This window comes from Gymnoscopelus microlampas (assembly GCF_963454915.1).
Source record: "Gymnoscopelus microlampas genome assembly, chromosome: 19".
Taxonomy (NCBI): Eukaryota; Metazoa; Chordata; class Actinopteri; order Myctophiformes; family Myctophidae; genus Gymnoscopelus; species Gymnoscopelus microlampas.
In genome coordinates, this window is record NC_139956.1 from 34,407,270 (window position 1) to 34,427,594 (window position 20,325).

Sequence of the window (20,325 nt, forward strand, 5' to 3'; positions counted from 1 at the left end):
CCCACGACCGGAGATAACTGAGGAAAACAGTACATACCTATTAGACCAAATGTTTATAGTGAACATAGTAAAACAGTACACCGATTCTGTGTAACTTGTGCAAATGTTAACCGCGGCGCCAAATGTTCTGTGAATAGCTCCGGATCGTGAAACAAAATCAGAATGTACGTATATATATAATAATAAAACATTAACAGCCGCAGATCTATTCATTACAATCATGCATTAAAGCCCTTCATGTTGATGATCATATTAGCCTATCCAGTACATTTTGGGTCCTCCTCCCTGACACAGAGAGAGAGAGAAAGAGATTCGCAGCCATAGAGGGCTTTGCAGGCCCTAAGCCAAAATGAACGGTTAAGTAATAGACCAGAAATTAGTATCCTTTCTGCCCTGCTCCGCGTGCGTGTGTGTGCGTGTGTGGTTTCTCTAATCTATGCTAAAGCATGTCTGTCTGTAACGGTTTCCTGCAGACAAACATCTGTGTTTAGATTAGTATTCATGGCTTCACCTCATGGTGTATGCCTGCTCATGAAACCTACTTTTATTACTGTTAACTCAGACCTTGCGTAATGAGGACACAATAATATTACCAATGCTACACTTTGTTATATCAGCTTCCCTGTGGGGGTGTTATATCATTTACTCATATATGATTCCAATAGGTGCACTCCTCATTCATTTTGAACTGTATCTCTAAAGCTCATCCTATATACTAATTTGTGGGCTATAACCCAATAAATGATTTGCACTACTGTATGTGTGTAGTTTTCATTCCTTTAAACTGGTGCCAGTCAAATTCTATGACGGGCTAGCTTTCCTTACTTTCCCGTTCACACCATACTTCACTTTTTTTCAGGCACCTTCCTTCAACAGTTCAGTCTTTTATTTTCTTGATTGAAATAAACTAGCTTTCAGTAGATAAATGTCAGTAGATAAATTGTCAAAATGAGTGTGTGTGTGTGTGTGTGTGTGTGTGTGTGTGTGTGTGTGTGTGTGTGTGTGTGTGTGTGTGTGTGTGTGTGTGTGTGTGTGTGTGTGTGTGTGTAAACTAATGACTACGATTTAACCATATCTAAACGAATGCCTAAACCAGAATATATAGGGACACTAGGGTTCAAGTGGTGTATCATCTCTAACCTAATGATGCCTAAATGTAACCATCTCTAAACTAATGCCTAAACTTAACCATCTCTAAACTAACACATACTGCAGGGATCACATGATGGCCATCACTCCACATGTGTCCTGTAAATGTGACTGAGCCTACAGTGTTTTCTTTTTTTTTTCATAACCTGTTAGGGAATCATGTGACTGAACTGTGAACCAATAACAACACTGGCATCCATGCTGTAAGCAGCAACAGATGAAAGCAATACTGGAGACATTGCTGGGGTCACATGTGGTTCACTCACTGACCTCTGTACAGGGACATCAGCAGAGTAAAAAGTACTCAAATGTTGTACTTAAAGGAGCAGTTCACCCAAAAAAGGACTTATTTTCTATCAGTTACACACCCCATGAAGCCTTGAATTCATGGAGATTGTTTTGTTTTTGTAGCATTCCTGAGACAATAATTTGATGACCGGCAGTCTCTCCGGTAGGAGAGTTCAAAGAGTCTCCTTTGAGTCTCCTACCGGATACATTAGAATATTTCTGTTAATCAAATTATTGGCTTGAGTGCGACAACAAAAAAACTCTCCATGAATTCAATGCTTCATGGGGTGTGTAATTGATAGAATTTTTATTTTTTGGGGGTTGAACTACTCCTTTAAGTAAAAGCATCAATACTGCAATGTAGAAACACTATCATCTAATAAAGGGGAATCTAATGAAATACAGAAACTGCATCTTGTCTAATAGTATAGGACACTAAATTTGTCAGAGCTGGCTCTGCTCTGTCTACATTACATTACATTACAGTCATTTAGCAGACGCTTTTATCCAAAGCGACTTACAATAAGTGCATTCAACATAGGTAGGAAACGAAAACTATCACCAGAAGTCCTAAGTGCATTTTCTGCTAAAACAAGCAACCAAGAGTATACCTAGCGCTAAGGTAAAAGTGCAATATATCAGCTACCTACTTTCACATTCTATGGTGTCACATTGCCACTGCCAGTTAAAGTAACTATACTGTAAGTATATTTACTCAAGTACTGTGCTTATAAGTACAATTTTGAGGTATTTCTTACTTTAATGTTTTTCCAATTTTCAATACTTTTACTTTATTACACCTCAGAGGCAAATATTGTACTTTTACTCAACTTTAGTTACCTGTTTGTAGATTTTGATTATCATTACAAAATATAGATTTTGGCCATTTGAAAATAGCCGATCTACAAGCTCACAATGCGTGGCGATGCAACGCATTGTGAGCTTGTACATCTGCTATTTTCAAAAGATTTGTATACATTAAATACATTGGAAAACTTGTGAAATGACATTCTGCATGACTTTTGGTACTTTAAGTACATTTTGAATTCCGGACTTTTACTTGTAACAGAGTATTTCTAAAGAGAAGCAATAATTATGTGATCGTTTTGTTGTCTTATCCTGCCCTCTAGTGGATGAAATGAACTTCCATTTAGACATCAACTAAGGACAGGTGTGAGCAGTGATGTAAAGTAACTAAGTACATTTATTCAAGTGTAGGCTACTTAATTAAAATGTTGAGGTATTTTTTACTTTACTGGTGTATTTCCAATTCTCAGTACTTTTACTTCTACTCCACTACATTTCAGAGGCAAATATTGTACTTGTACTTATAGCGAAAGTTGTTAAATCAACATTGACTTATGGTACAATGAAATTAATTATTGAAATTCCAACATTGAATCAAAATTGAATCTATATGTTGTTGACGGTTGTTGTTTTTTGGGAAGGGGGCGTGGAAGGGCAGGGGGGGATCACGGGAAGGCTCTGGGTGAGACCATTTTATGGGGGGGGGTCACATACATTTTAAATAAAGCACCATATGTTGAGGACAATGGGTTGTGATTCTTTTTTATTATGTATAAATGTTCCTAAGGTTTGTGCGTAATGACGAACATCTAAAAGTTGCCTTTCAACAGAGAGTACAAGGAGTAAAGCAGTTCAAATGTTCCATATCCTATTTAAACCTAATGGTACAGTATGTCCCAGCCAACCCCACCCCGGCCCGCGCCATTTGAATCTCCTGGCTTCGGACACACACACACACACACACACACACACACACACACACACACACACACACACACACACACACACACACACACACACACACACACACACACACACACACACACACACACATGTGATTGTTTCATGCAATCAATTCTCAACCTGTTGTTTTGGGGTGCGCTGGTTTCAGCACCCCAACCCCCCCTCTTGTGTGTTGGTTATAGTGCTGTGCGTCCTAGCGAGACCTGCAGAATGGGTTTCATTTGCAACCAGTGTGACCTTGTCTGTTAAGGGGTCTATTGGCTTCGGTGCCTCCCTAGGCTGGACTTGAACCTGTGGCCTTGCTTGCAGGAGTTGGAATTGAACCTGTGCCCATGGTCGCCGTGTGGTATTTGCCAAAGACCAACTATCCGCTGCCCTACGGCACCTCCACACATTTGCACATGTTTCTTTTACTCGTTTCTGGATGGTAGTCTTCAAAACATGCTTCACAATAAAGAAGCGGGAGGATTTGAACCCACGGCCTTTGGATCATAGAGCAGTGGTTCTCAATCAGTGGTCCGGGGACCGCCAGTGGTCCTTGAGGGGGTTCCAGGTGGTCCCCAGCTAAACGATGGAGAGTTGGTAACGAAAGGACCCTTATAGATCTTTAACTTTTGAGTGTAAAGATCATTTTACTCATGAGAGTGTAAAGTTCATTTATACGCTCTCAAAAGTAAAATTATTGTTAAACATCTGCATTACTTGCTTTATAAAAAGTCTACACAATTAGAGAATGTAAAATAATTGTTATTTTTACCAACGTTTGCCTGTTATCTCTCCTATCAATACAGCATGGAATTGTGGACAAAATCTTTTCCAAAAATGTTTTTAAAAGTTTTTGGTCCGTGGCTCAAATGCGGAATAAATAATGGACCTTTATATGAAAAGGGTTGAAAACCACTGATGTAGACAGTGTCTTCACAGTGAGCTACCATGCTGCCTGCTCTGAATCGGTTTTCCTCCTATTTTAACTAACAACAAACAATGATACAAACAAAATATATCAAGATATGCAGTTGATTTTATTTTTATATCGTTGTTTGTTGTACTGTTTCTTGTCTGGATAGTTTATTGAGCAGTTTGGAGCACAAAACACTGGCTTTTTTTGTGATAAATCCATTTGGCTTCATATGATTAACAAGTTCAATAGCTCACTGTGTTAAAGACCCAAAGGTCTTGGGTTCAAATCCTACAAATAGCTGTTCTACATCTTGAAGAATCTTACAATTTCTTAATACTTTTGAAAGTTTTAAACACAAATCTTTATGGGGCCTTAAGAGTATGTGTACTTTACCTTTTTTTATTATTAGCCTATTAACTTCACTCCATTACATTTGAAAGACAAATATTGTGCTTTTGACTCCACTACATTTATAGGAAGGGGGGAAACAATACATTATGAATTACGAATTCCACTTTCAAATATAATGAACATAGTAAATCTAATATAGTGAAAAAAGCTCTCAACACGTCACATTTAGACGTGCTGTGAGCTTGTAGATAAGCTATTTTGTCATTTGTTTTTTTCTGGCATTTTTTCCAATAGCCAGGGATCTCCGCACCGTTGGACCAATAATAATAATAATATTAATAATACATCAGACTTATATAGCACTTTTCTTAGTACCCAAAGTCGCTTTACAAAACAGATATAAAAATAAACTTTATATAGGAGCAAACAAAAAAATGCCTTTGATGTGAGGTGGGAGTGTGTTGCAAAGGGCGTGAAAGTTTGCACACACATTCCCAGGAGGCCAAGGAAGAACCTCCGCCACAAATGTTTAAAATCGGCCCAACAGTCGTGATTCCCAGTAGCAGAATTTTCAATGAAGGCCAATCCAGCCTACCAGCTTGACCAGGAGATTCCAGCTGGGTGTCCAGCCAAACAAACAAACACATTTACAGGGTAGGCCTTACATGGCTCAGAAGAGTTCAATGGCAGCAGAAGAATGCCAACACTCAAGGAAATGTCCTTCAGATACTTTTTTATTTAGAATGGCACGGATAACTTGTGAGTTGCCCGTGCCATTCTAAATATTACCTAAAAGACATTTCCGTGAGACAGCAGACATTCTTCTGCTATCATTAAACCAACTACACCAGCCTAATGGATTGCATTTTTATAATGAATTGCATTTTTATGGCGCTTTTATAAGTACTCAAACTTACTCAAAGCGCTTTACAATGGTTCATTCATTCATACATTGGATAACACCAGTTAAGACCAGCTAAAACCAGCAACCATCTTAAGCTCGTCTATGCTGGGGTTTTTCTTTCAGCTTTCAGCAGGGTAAACAGCTATTAAATGACCATACTGGCGGTCGGTCATGTTCAGCCCATAGATCACGGTGTACTTGATATTAACTGGCATTTTCCAAAGCATTGTTGGTTTGTTTGATTGTCCAGGAAGATAATCCAAAGCACACAAGTTAATTGTGCTGCTATTAGTTATTTTCAATGAGCTGTAGAAAAGTTGCATTTACAGACTAAATTCAAACGTCCGTGATGTATTAATTAAGTTTGGTATACTAGATTTTCAGGCCTGAAAGTATAGTTTAAATTGGTCTTTATATATGGGCAAGTTACGTTTGTGATACCCACGCAACAGCCACAATGAACCTTGCTACTCATACTAAACATAGGAATACACACAGCACACTGAGAGTTAAGAAGCTTGCACATAAACAGGTAGAACAGACACACACGCTCGCACACGCATGCACGCATTTACGCACGCACACACTGCAAGGTGAGTGCGTTAGTGTTGTTAGTTTTAACACACACACAATTAACCAACTGTAACTGTATCTTCCTGGTACGTACTGTACCAGGGCCAAGGTGTATGTCTCACACACACACACACACACACACACACACACACACACACACACCTTGCTATATAAAGCTGTTGGAAAAAAACAGTACGTTAACCAATTCTCAATATCCAGAAGGATAGGACATACGTGTGGACAGCAGACTGACGCATTAAAGGCTTAAATAACATCAGAAATACTTTGACCATAATATGTCAGTGGTTTGAACATCGTTATAACAATTCCAGTGATACATCTGCACACTTCTTGACATCATGAAGATTCTGGCTCTGGGACTGTGTGCGCTGACTCTTCTGGCTTCAGTTGCAGCGCAGGTAATTATTCGACTACATAAAGTATTCTTGTTCTGCATCTCACTTGACATAATTGTTCATGACATAACCGTTCTTCAAATTATCTCACCAACGCTTGGTATTAGTCGAAGTGGTTTGTTTTTTTGGCGGCATAACGGTCATCAGCAGGGGTGTGCTGTGGATTTTTGAGCTGGTGGAGCTCTATTTTAAAGACGTCACGTGCACGTGCACATGCATGCGCATATGCAGGCGCGCGCATGTGCACACAGCCACTCAGCTCAGTGCTAGTTGAAATACCGTACTCAACATATGTGATTTTTAATGTAATTATACTTCTTATTATTTTGTGGCATTGATAATGTATTGTTTTAATTTTTGTGTCAATGAATTAATTATTTTATTTCACTTTTAGTTTTATATGAAAGCCCTTTACATGGCTGAATCCCTTTTCTCATTGTGAGAGGAATGTAAACACATTCAATTCCATGGCTTTTCTCGAGTTGCTTAACGTTATGCAAAGCAGCCAGGTAGGCGGCTATTGTTCTAGGTGTTGAGGCGCCGTCAACGCGCGTTGACGGCTCTCTCGCGGGCGTGCGCATGTGGGGCGCGCGTGCCTGCAGCATCAGAGCTAGTGGAGCGGTGCTCCGGTGGGCTCCACCGTCAGCCCATCCCTGGTCACCAGTCTTGATGAAATAAGGCCATTTTCAACCAGATGTCCCTATTTTGGTCATGTAGGCGAACATTTTCCCCCAAAAAATAAAAAAACAGCAGATCTACAGCACATCGCATTGCACTGTGAGCGAGTTGTGAGCTTGTAGATTGGCTATTTTTGCTATTCATTGTGTGCTGCAGTACAGTATATAGGGCTTAAATGGTTAGAACTATGTTATTAGCTAAGAATAACAGATCTACTAACGATTCGGGACAGGTGACAGTGTACAATAGAGCCACAGTCCTCTGTTGCATTCAATGACAGCAGCAAGTGTTATATGTACTGCAATAAATTGCGGCGCATTGTTTTGTAACTCTAGGTACATATTTAATCATGTAGTTATACTGTATATCGTCTCTGTCGGGTGGAAACCTCCAAAACTATTAATTTTCAGAATTCAAATCAAAAATAGCAAAAGTAGCAGATCTACAAGCAAGTAAAGTGTGGCTTTGGTCTTATTCCTGTATAAGTATTAATTCCATTTCCATGCTCATTGTATGTGAGTGAAGTTGTGCCAGAGCTCATTCTCAACAGTAATTGACCTTGTCTTGGGTGGACTTCTACTAGTCCTATAATCTGCCACATAAGACGTTTTCTTATTATAAAAAATAAAATGTATTATAATATAATAATTTAAAAAAACGAACATATATACATATTATAGTGATGTCTGTTTTTTAGGTCGGTCCTGTCATCCTTTTATTTGGACTAGCAAAACAGCCCTCTCTCTCTGATAATAGCCCTCGACCCTAACAGAGGCATTTCTTGATGGCACACATCAGAAGTTCTATAGCCTACCACTATAACTTTACAAAACACTGAAAATGGCACTGACTAATATACTGTATCTCATCCTCTCCATCCATAATTCCACCTAGGCTGGAACAACCCCGGTTCCAGACGTCACTTCCAACACCACCGCAGCGATGACCGCCACACCCACAACTGCCGCACCAACGACCACAGCACCCACGACCGCAGAACCCACGACAGCAGAACCCACGACAGCAGAACCCACGACCGCCGCACCAACGACCACAGCACCAACGACCGCAGCACCCACGACCACAGAACCCACGACCACAGAACCCACGACCGCCTCATCCACGACAGCAGAAACCACGGCTGCAGAAACCACGACAGCAGAACCCACGACAGCAGAACCCACGACAGCAGAACCCACGACCGCAGCATCCACGACCGCAGCACCCACGACCGCAGCACCCACGACAGCAGAACCCACGACAACAGAACCCACGACAACAGATCCCACGACCGCAGCATCCACGACCGCAGAACCCACGACCGCAGAACCCACGACAACAGTACCCACGACAGCAGAACCCACGACCGCAGAACCCACGACAACAGAACCCACGACAGCAGAACCCACGACCGCAGCACCCACGACCGCAGGACCCACGACCGCAGAACCCACGACAGCAGAACCCACGACGACAGAACCCACGACCGCCGCACCCACGACCGCAGAAACCACGGCCGCAGAAACCACGACAGCAGCACCAACGACCGCAGAACCCACGACAGCAGAACCCACGACAGCAGAACCCACGACAGAAGAACCCACGACAGAAGAACCCACGACCGCAGAACCCACGACCGCAGCACCCACGACAGCAGCACCCACGACCGCAGAACCCATCACAGCAGAACCCACGACAGCAGCACCCACGACAGCAGCACCCACGACAGCAGCACCCACGACAGCAGCACCCACGACCGCAGAACCCACGACCGCAGAACCCACGACAGCAGAACCCACGACAGCAGAACCCACGACAGCAGCACCCACGACAGCAGCACCCACGGCCGCAGAACCCACGACCACAGAACCCACGACAGCAGAACCCACGACAGCAGCACCCACGACAGCAGAACCCACGACCGAAGAACCCACGACAGCAGAACCCACGACAGCAGAACCCACGACAGCAGAACCCACGACAGCAGAACCCACGACCGAAGAACCCACGACAGCAGAACCCACGACAGAAGAACCCACGACAGCAGAACCCAAGACATCAGCACCCACGACCGCAGCACCCACGACCGCAGCACCCACGACCGCAGCACCCACGACCGCAGAACCCACGACCGCAGAACCCACGACCGCAGAACCCACGACCGCAGAACCCACGACCGCAGAACCCACGACAGCAGAACCCACGACAGCAGCACCCACGACCGCAGCACCCACGACCGCAGAACCCACGACCGCAGAACCCACGACAGCAGAACCCACGACAGCAGAACCCACGACCGCAGAACCCACGACCGCAGAACCCACGACAGCAGAACCCACGACAGCAGAACCCATGACCACAGCACCCACGACAGCAGATCCCACGACCGCAGAACCCACGACCACAGAACCCACGACAGCAGCGCCCATGGCAGTGACCACTGCAGAGACCTCTGCCAGCAACACAACAACTGTGGCCACTACGACGCACGGTGGAAGCCCTTCAATTAAAGCGACTCTGTTGAGCTTTGTGGCGCCGTTGCTGCTGTATGTTGTGACACACTGACAGTGGTGTAAAGGAACTAAGTACATTTACTCAAGTACTGTCCTTAAGTACAGTTTGTTTTGAGGTGTTTTTACTTTACTGGAGTATTTCCAATACTTTTACTTCTACTCATCTCAGAGGCAAATATTGTACTTATACTCCACTACAATTATTTGAAAACTTTAGTTACTAGTTACTTTGCAGGTATAAATTATTATATTATAAAACATACATTAACCACGTTAGCCCTATTTTATACATAGGCTATTTGAAAATAGTCGTTTTACAAGCTCGAAACGCGTCGCATTGCGATGCGTTGTGAGCTTTTAGATCAGCTATTTTCGAAAATGTCAGTATTTTTACTTTTGGTACTTTAAGTATATTTTGATGCCAATACTTTTGTACTTTTACTCAAGTAACATTTTGAACACAGGCTTTTTACTTGTCATATTTTTATATTGTGTTTATATTGCTACTTTTACTTAAGTAAAATATCTGAGTACTTCTTCCACCACTGCACACTGAGTAGCTAGATAGAGACACGTGTGGCTGTGCAGGTGTGTTGAGTTGACATTCTGAAGGAGCTGGTAGCTCCTCAGAAAACCAAACCATGAAACACACAGTGCTTTGAACATGTAATAATTGCAGAACCATGAAGCCAGTCTAAACCATGAAGGTTGATGTATACTTAGTTGCACACCATAAATAGAGTAGACGATCTACAAGCTTGAGCTCGAAGATCTGCCATTTCAGTGTGACGACAACAGAGTTACTTACAAAGTGCAAGATCAGAGTAATAAGCATGAGCCCGAGTTAACAAACAACAGGGGAAATGAGAACTCAGCAATGGCATACAGTACGCAGTAAAAGCACCCTCATTTAATGGGTACTGCACATTAACACTGAGGATTTTATTGTGTAGGTACATGTAATCAGTGGGACTGGGAACCGGTGTGGGTAGCAGCACCACCCCTGGGCAGGCAGAGTGTTAAACTGCGTTTGCCCAGGTTCCCCGCCACGTCCCTGTTTCGTGGCGGGTTGCGTTGAATGTTTGTGCTCGTAGCGTCAAGTATGAAGGTAAGCCTTTGTTTTAATGAGGTAGTGTTATCTGTTTCTAGTTTGATTTATGTAGACATCCTTCAGGTATCTTACGCACATGTTTTTCTTTGTTACACGTTCGTTTAGGAGCACAGAGCCCTGCTTGTGTGGGAGTGTGTGTTTGCACACAGGCTTAGAGAAACAAAGGTAGGTTTACTTTGTACTGCAACAGCACAAACATGTTCCTGAATTCGATTTGAATGTTTGACATTCTACAGGTTATTTATGTACATGTTTATCTCTTCTTTGTTAGACGTGCGTCAAAGAGCGCCGAACTAGAGCCCTGCTAGTGTGTTTACACACGGGTCTGGAGGTAGGCTAGCTTTTGCATTGCGACAGCACAACCGCTTTTTATGAATGAAAAGAATGAGTTCTCACGCTGGTGTATTTTATCATGCAGGCGGTGCTAGGACCGAGCGAACTGTTTGCACCAACAACCTGGGCATTCCTGACCACCTGTTAACAGGGTATGTGTTAACTTTCACGATAAACATTGTAAAGCACACTGAATGCATTTTACTGGTAATTTTGTACTGGGTATATTATTGTAAAGGTTGGGCTGATGTCGAAGTAGTAGTCAGAATTTGATTCTGATTCCAACCAGACATCAGCCAAACATCTATCCACAAGTTTCCTAGGGGTTGTGGGCATCACTTCCTGTCGATTTCTTTGGATGTCATTGGATTTGATTGGATTAAATTGCCAGGAAGTGATGCCCGCAACGCCCTAGGAAACTTGTGGATAGCACCAGGGTAAATGGTGAGACTAATTCAATGTTTGTTTTTATTACAGTTTTTTTTATAGTTTATGCTGCTACTTTTTTTATTTTGTGCTGTACTTAGATTCAGTGCTATAGCCGCTGTGGCACCTGTCCAAAACCAAGAGGTTTAATTAGGCTACAGCCTGAGACAGAAATATACTTGGTTAATGGTTATACTGAAGATTTGCACTTAATTGGCTTAACCAATGAGTACATTTCAGTGCAGCTACTTAGCCAAGCTATTTTATCTGTCTTTTTAGTGGCCCTATGCAATCTACTATTGGACATAGTTTTGACCATTAAAGATATAAATGCTTTGTACAATTCTCCTAACTGTGAATAAATTGTCATTTTGTAGTTAAAGCCGACCTCTCTGTCTATTCACTCAAACTGAATACTTACTTTTGGGAAGCTTAACTAAATATTAACTCGGGTCTCCCACCCTGTAATTGGGTGTGGCGTAGTGTGTATAATGTGAGTACTAGTTGACTCCATCTGGTTACATACAGTATACTGTGTGTACACTTACATAACAACAGAGAGAACTACTGGTTTCTTCAACTTTTACACATACCCCCGCATGCGTGCAAGCGAGAACACAACACAAGAACGAACACACACACACACACACACACACACACACACACACACACACACACACACACACACACACACACACACACACACAGAGCCTCAAAGCCAAATATGCTTGTCGATATTTATGGTTGATATATTTTACATTAATGCTCATTAAATATATTTATTCAATACAAGAGTTGTCTGACTGAACTCTAACCGTAACCTTGAACCTTATCATAACTTATGTTAACATGAATGTAACCCTAAAAAACAGGATCCAGCTCGGATCCAGCTGCTCCAGCTCCAGTCTCATCAGCACTGCACATAGTAGCAATTATATACATATGTCAGCATGCTCCAATAAACGCAGTGCAAGGACACAAAGACACGAGACAGACAGTAGGCTTTCAGGCAGGCTAGTATGACTGAGAAAAATATATCAGATATTTAAAGACAGATAAGCAAAGAGCGTAATGAATGGTCAACCGTGAATGCTTTATAGCTACTTTGTAGATTTTGATTATTACAAAACATACATTAACCACTTCAGCCCTATATTTCAGCCATTTGAAAATAGCCGATCTACAAGCGTGATTTTTCCAATACTTTAACTTTTTTTCCCCCCATATATTAAAAAAAAAGAGATATCTTTACTTTACTTTATTTGTTTATTCAGGCGGGACACCGCATATTAATGAACAATACATATCAATATAATGTAAATACACAGGATTTAGCAAAGATGCTAATTTACATCTGCATCCCCACAAAAGAAAAACACATAAAAACAAAAACAGGCAGACAATAGAGTACATTTACATTATATAGGATAAAACAGAGCATAATACATACATACAAGAACAGGGGTATGAAACAGGTACAAAAGGTGAAAATTATATCTATTTAAGGCGAAGACATAAGATCTGAATCTTATGGGAGTGATCTGGCACTTTTTTAGCAAAACAGTTCATCTCATTTGATGTGACAGTGTTGATTTTTACAGCAAATTTTGATTCCGTTTTAGTCATAGTCTTTTGAATAAAGTTTCATTTAGTCATATTTTAGTCCTCTGAAATGTTTTAGTTTTTGTCTAGATTTAGTCGACTAAATATCATAAGATGTTAGTCCACTAAATCTACAGTTGATTTAGTCGACTAAAATGTATTTTGGCGGGCCTTGATGGCGTCGTGGCTGATCTTGCACTTGGTTGCATGCTTAAAATAGCAGATCTACAAGCTCACAACGCGTGTAGATCTGATATTTTCAGAGCGCAACACCCGAGCACAACCAAACATAAAATTACTTGTCTTTTAGTTCTACTGGATCTCCCTCATTAACACTTTAGTTTAGTTTTTATTTGTTGATGAAATTGTCAAAATATTTAGTCTTAGTTTTAGTCATTATAGCTTAGTTTTTTTCCCGTTTTCGTCAGTGACATTTGTTGTCACAAAATCAACACTGTATGTGATACATTGATGGATATGTTTGCATTTAATTTATACCCCTTAAAATGATTGGGTGAAGTGGGTAGGATTGAGCTCTTCTTCAATTAAGGCAAGTGGCAGCATAAGCTAGTGTGTATAAATGATTGTAACTTTCAATAACCATAACAGCAGTGGTGTAAAGTAACTACGTACATGTACACAAGTACTGTACTTGAGTACAATGTTAAGGTACTTTTACTCTACTGGAGTATTTCCATTTTTCAATGTATTTACTTCTACTCCACTACATCTCAGAGGCAAATATTGTACTTGTTAATCGACTACAATTATTTAAAAGCTTTACTTACTAGTTACTTTGAAGATTTGTATCATTATTACAAAATATACATTAACCACTTCAACCCTATGTATACTTAAGCTATTTGAAAATAGCAACGCGTTGTGAGTTTGTAGATCTGCTATTTTCAAAACATTTGACCATGTAATTGTTTTTAACTTAACATGTTTTATGTCTGTATGTGCCTTAATTGTTGATTTTTTTGTATATGTAATCTCGACAGCATTGCAAATGAGGGTAAACCTCAATGCTCTTTTCGAGAATAAATAAAGGTTTACTTTCAGTAAAAGTTACTCAAGTACATTTTGAATACCAGACTTTTATTTCTAACAGAGTATTTCTACATTGTGGTATTGGTACTTTTACTTAAGAGTAAAATGAGTAAACCATTCATTTTACTGAGTAAATCCACCACTGAATGATTGTAACTTTCACTAACCATAACAGCACAAATAATTGACATGAAATTATCTAAATAAATGTAAAGCATTTGCCCTAATGTCAAGTGGAAGATTACTGAGCTACACAAAAGTGATTTAGTGAAGCTTTATCAACTAAATGAATCCTTCCAAAATCTTTGAATAACATCATTCAGATGTTAGTGGCGTTATGTCAGCAGATAATTGCATCATTTGAGTTTTTAATGTTTTATACCAAGTACAACACTGATATATACATTTAAAGACAACAGCAGTTGACCTTAAGTGCTTTCCAATCAAAGACGACCAGCAACAACCTGATAGCCACATACAAGGCAAGTTATAAACAAGTAACTTCCGGTAGAACAGATCAAAAGAACAAATCTATCGGAAAAAAAGAAAAGAAAAAAAAACACATTAAAATGCATGCAGTGGACAGACAAAGTGGAAATAAAACCATTGGACACCCTCTAACAGAACTAAAAACAAGGTAGAAGAACTGGGTCTTCAGGTTTTCCCGTGTGAATTATCTGGTGTGATTTCACACTGGTTACAGGCGTAAGTACAGCGTGCTCGGTCACTCATGTCTGCCGTTTTTAGATAGCTCTCCACCAAATAGACTACCACAGATTACTACAGACTGGCAGGGAGATCAGTCGGTTGGAAGCAGGGCAGGAATTTCACGGCGGCCACGGCCGTCGTTGCCCCTCTTATTGGCCGTGTGCCCCTCGAATAATGACATGCCTTCACGGCCACAGTGGCCGTGGTGCCCCAGCTGCGCCCAGCAACTGATTTCACAGTTTTTCCTCTGCGCGATTTTCCTGTCAATACGTTTTTTTAGACACCAGTCCCTTTGGTTGAGCTGCGCAGCTACAACATGCACAGTGGTAGGTAGGTTTGATTTTGAGCCTCCTATGAACCTTCGGAATCCCGCAACACCGTGTAATAGACACAAAAGCATTACCGGGCCAAACCGGAGATAAATCTAACGCAGCCTGTTGAATTGAATTGAATTGATTTCTAGCCTGAGAGAGAGAGAGAGGATTCCGTAGTCCTACAGACCGATGTGCCCCGATGTTTTTTTCAACAGCAAAATATAGATGAATACATCTAATAAAATACAGCGAAATCCCCAAATTATAAGTCTTAATATAAAGCAAGCAACAGAATAACTGCAGACAAATTAAAAGTTTAGGCTATCAATATCATACAAAAGAGTGACCTCACCGCTCTGATGGACAAGAAATATATATTCCTTTTGCAAACCACATCCATGATATCTGTTCGTTTGTCAACAATGTTCTAATTGGGAAGTTTATTTCAACAGCTAGAATGTGACAGTTTTAGTCCGTTTGTTGGTGCGCAACACAGCCCTCGTTAAGTGAATTACTTTCACCTGCAGCGCAGTGTGTGGTGGAGTGTGCGCAACAGGGCATATCTCCGCCAAGCCAGGGTGACCTACCCAGGCTCATGAAATTCATATGCAGGCATAGTAGCCAATTAGAATGAAATCTGCAAAAACGGACTCATACAGAACCATATATTGGCTATATATTATGGCTGTGGGGTGGAAATCTTGTATGTTCCTTTTTATTATTATTTAAAAACAATTTAAAATCGTGAAAATAGCCAATCTACAAGCTGTAATTATTAATAATAAGAAATACTATATTTTAAAGAGTGAAAAATTAGTGCAAGTTCAATCACATTTCATTTGAATGAAAATAACTTGTGGGGAAAAGACAAAATCTCTACCAGAGGTCTTCAACAGGGGGTCCGCGACCCCTAGGGGGTCCGCGAAGGTACTGCAGGGGGTCCGCGAAATTGTTGTTTGATTAAAAAATATTTTTGTTTTTAAAAACTTTAAAAACTTGTTTTCATTCTTTTTTTTTCAAAAATGTAAATTTGTCTTTAAACATAACATGACATATTTTAATAGCTTAGTAATGAATGCACAATAACATGGTATGTTTATACATATTTTGTAGAGAAAGATCAGTGGTGTCAGTTCAGCAAAAGCTAAGGTATGGAAAGGTTAGGGTTGCCAACTCCCAGAGATTAAAATAAGGGACATCTATCCTTTTTTTTAGGGGGTCAACCCCCCCAAAACCCCTGAAATGCATAGAAACTATGCATTAGATTATACCTATAACACAAAGCAAACACAATGGTCTTACACCTGCATTAGGCTACTATTCATGATTTTATTTCTCTTTTTTTTCTGGAGCCAAGGTATGGCACCTGCCATGCCTTGCCATACCCAATTGACGCCCCTGAGAAAGGTCCTTTTGCACACCTACTGGGTCAACCTGTGCGTAGGAGCAGGCAATTTTTTCATGTGTATTTATATAAAACACAATTTTATACATAAATATATGATATATATATAGTAGCCTACCCCCTACCTACCCTACGAGGTAGGGGGTCCCTGCTCCATCACCCCATCAGTTTGGGGGTCCCTGGCCTGAAAAGGTTGAAGACCCCTAATCTGTGAATCTAATGTGATTAATGTGACCCCTACTTCAGTCAATGAAGTCCAGGGCTGAATGTGACATATTGAGACCTATATAACCAAATATTGGTCATTTGCCAACACATTATTTTGTGAAATAAATGGGTTATATTTCACAGATAGTTATACAATTCTTATAATATATTAAAATACATTCATCCTTAACCTTCAAGTTAAATGCATTATTTCCGTGGACTTTTTTAAGTCCAAAACTTTTTTGGACTTAAAAAACTTTTTTTTTTTTGGATGGCCTTCCTGCCCTGGCATTTGGCCTTTGTGCCCTCCAAAAAATTACAACACCAAAGGCCAAGTGGCCTTGCCCCTAAAATGACGAAATTCCAGGCCTGGTTGGAAGGTGTGAAAAAATAGTTGCTGAATGCACCTGAGAGACGACACCGACAGACGGCTACTATGGTGCTAAAAATGGCCTATTGGCCTGATGTCTTTTTCAACAACAAGCTCGCTGCTATCCGATGCTCGACGCTTCCCTACAACTTGCGACGCGACGCGACAGTGTACCCACCGCCCCAATGCTATTCGTTCACACTGGCAGATACAAAAGATACAAAGCCACACAGCATATTTGCATCTTTGTAGCTGAAGTTGAAACCAGCTGAACCTTTTTGTAGCATTGGAGCTGTTGTAGCTTTTGCAGCAGCTACAAACGTCGGGTGTATCTTTGCATCTTCATGTCGCCGGCTTCCTTTGAAAATGAACGGTAGACTGTGTCTTTGTAGCTGCCATTGTGTACACAACTTTAGGCCTCTCTTTGCGAGTTCTAGTGTGACTTAAGTGGTGCACCTTGAGATTACCCAATGTAGCGAACCATTTCCCACACTGGACACAGAAAAAGGGCTTCTCTCCAGTGTGGCTTCTTAGATGTGCTTTCAGATTACTAGCATGAGAGAACGTTTTCTCACACTGGTCACAGCCGTGAGGCTTCAGTCCAGTATGAATTACTTGGTGTCTTATGAGATTTGTCTTTACATTGAATTTTTTCCCACACTGGTCACAGGCGTAAAGCTTCTCTGTAGTGTGTACTCTCTCGTGTACTTTGAGGCTTGTACTTGTAATGAACCTTTTCTCACACTGGTCACAGCCGTAAGGCTTCTCTCCGGTGTGAATTCTATGGTGTCTTTTGAGGTGAGACCGAACCTTGAACTTCTTCCCACATTGGTCACAGCAGTGAGGCTTCTCCAAACTGTGGGTTTTCAGGTGTTTTTTGAAATTAGGCAACACAGCAAACTTTTTCCCACACTGGTCACAGCAGTAAGGCTCCTCTCCAGTGTGGATTCTCTGGTGTTTGTTGAACATATGCAATTCGTTGAACATTTTTCCACATTGGTCACACGTAAAGCGTTTCTCTCCGGTGTGCATTCTGGTGTGCGCCACGAGGTGCTGCTTTTGCCTGAAGCTATCCCCACATTGGTCACAGCGGTACGGCTTCTCTCCGGTGTGAATTCTCTTATGCGTAGTGACATGGGTCAAGAATCTAAACGTTTCCCCACATTGATCACAGCTATAAGGTTTCTCTCCAGTGTGAATTCTCCGGTGTGCTTTGAGGTAAGACTTATCACTGAACCATTTCTCACATCCGTCACAGCCGTAGGGCTTCTCTCCGGTGTGAATTCTCTGGTGTGCTTTGAAACTACCTAGTTGAGCGAACCTACACCCACACTGCCCACAGTAGTAAGGTTTTTCTCCTGTATGGACCATCATGTGTCGTTTAAAGGGTGTTCTATACGGAAAACTCTTCCCACATATTTCACAGCTGAACGGCTTCACTCCGGTGTGAAGCTTCTTGTGTTGTCTGAAGCCAGATTTTGTTGTGAATGTTTTATCACATTGTTCACAGTAAGGCTTAGTGTGACGTTTCTGGTGAAATGTTAGCTGAGTCATTTGAGCGAACCTTTTCCCACACTCGTCACAACAGTAAGGTCTTTCTGCAATATGCATGACACGGATGTGTCTTTTTAAGGCTGAATGCCGAGATAAATGCATCCCACATACTTCACAGCTGAACGGCCTCTCTCCAGTGTGAACATTCTTGTGGTCTATGAGGGTGGATTTTTGAGTGAATCCTTTCCCACATTGTTCACAGCGGTGAGGCTTCTCTCCAGTGTGCGTTCTCTTGTGTTCTTTTAGAACATCCAGTCTACTGAACTTTTCTCCACATTGTTCACAGCTGTAAGGCCTCTCTCCGGTATGAATTCGCTGGTGTACTTTGAGATAATAAATTGAAACGAAGCTCTGTCCACATTGGTCACAGTGGCGCTGTCTTGGTTTAACTGAGGACAGGGCAGGACGGGTATCTGAGATAGAAAACATAGACCTGATAAGAGCAGATTCATGCATCGCATACATCAGCCTTTAACACTTAACCTGTAGGATGGTGTCAGTGCATTCCACATTTTGGTGGCAGAGTAGTAGAATGACAATTTTCCCTCTAGTGTTGTGGCTGTGGGTGTCACAGTAGTGACAGGTATGAGGGTGTTGAGGGCACTGTCCCTTTGACTATCTTAAATACCAATCCCATTGATATTTGATTAACCATGTCTTCTACCCTGAGCCATCCCAAACTAGCAAAGTGTGTTGGAATTAGCTGGCATTGAATGAGGGCTCCAGCTATAGTCTTGACAGCACTTTTGTTTGTTAAGAGGAAATTCTGCCCACAAATCTTTGATTGACTTTCTTAATAACTTTTGATGCCATTTTTACACTTTTCTTTTGTCAAGAATACAGCTTGTGAGATTACAATATTGTCAACTCTGACTTTGAAATCGTTTGAATTACAAAAGGTATGTTTGGACCCAAAAACAATGGATTGTGTTTTGCCAAGGTGTTGTTAAGACAGTTTGTTATCGGAAAGCCAAGTGCGGAGTCAGTGGAGCCAGATTGAAATTCAAACAGCGTTTTTCATTCTGCGAGGTAACTACTGATCTGATCGTGAATTAATCTCTCTATAACCTTTGAGATGGAACAAAGGATGGAAACAGGGCGGTAATTGCCAGGTTCTAATTTCTTTCCTTGTTATACAGAGGGATTACTCTCGCCAGCTTGAATTATTGTGGGACGTGACATTGGCTGATGGATACATTTGTAATGTGGGCTACCATTGGAGCAATAGAGACGGCTGTTTTTCAGAAAACTTAGGTCAGGATTTAGAAAGCGTTTTTAGAATCGGCCTCAGGTCTAAATGGGTTAATAAAAAAATCAAAATAAAAAAATGTAAATCCTGCCAAACAATTATGTCACTGGTAGGCGGGTTTCTGAATTATATGAAGATAAGTTGAAAATGGGTGAAGTCGTCCACATGCAGTAGTAGTTAATGGCCTTCGTCATCCGCACAGACCATGCTGCGGTGAAGTCCCCAAAGCCTGTGCAGAGTAAAACAGTACAGTACATACCTATTCTGTGTCTGTGTAACTTGATCACTGGTTTCAACATGGTGGTCTGCTTCGCTGCTACAACTCTGTTCTTCACACTCTGATGGAGAACTTTAGGATGGGTGTCGTTAGAGCTGGATGTCAAATGTTGTTTTAACAGCCCCGGATCTAAAAGAAAAATAATAAATAAATGAAAAAATAAGAATAATACAAAA

General features: G+C 41.2%; 1 protein-coding gene across 4 annotated transcripts in view; it reads right to left on the reverse strand.

The window, feature by feature from the left end:
* LOC311035428 (uncharacterized protein) overlaps positions 1-20,325 on the reverse strand; it is a 159,599-nt gene that overhangs the window by 126,296 nt on the left and 12,978 nt on the right. For 3 of the 4 annotated variants that reach the window (XM_084043611.1, XM_084043609.1, XM_084043610.1), the window contains exon 6: positions 20,132-20,278. In XM_084043611.1, the coding sequence (XP_083899737.1) occupies positions 20,132-20,278 (147 nt within the window). Of the gene's footprint in view, positions 1-12,683; positions 19,037-20,131; positions 20,279-20,325 lie in introns of those variants that run through there. The other variant, XM_084043612.1, reaches the window with a different exon arrangement.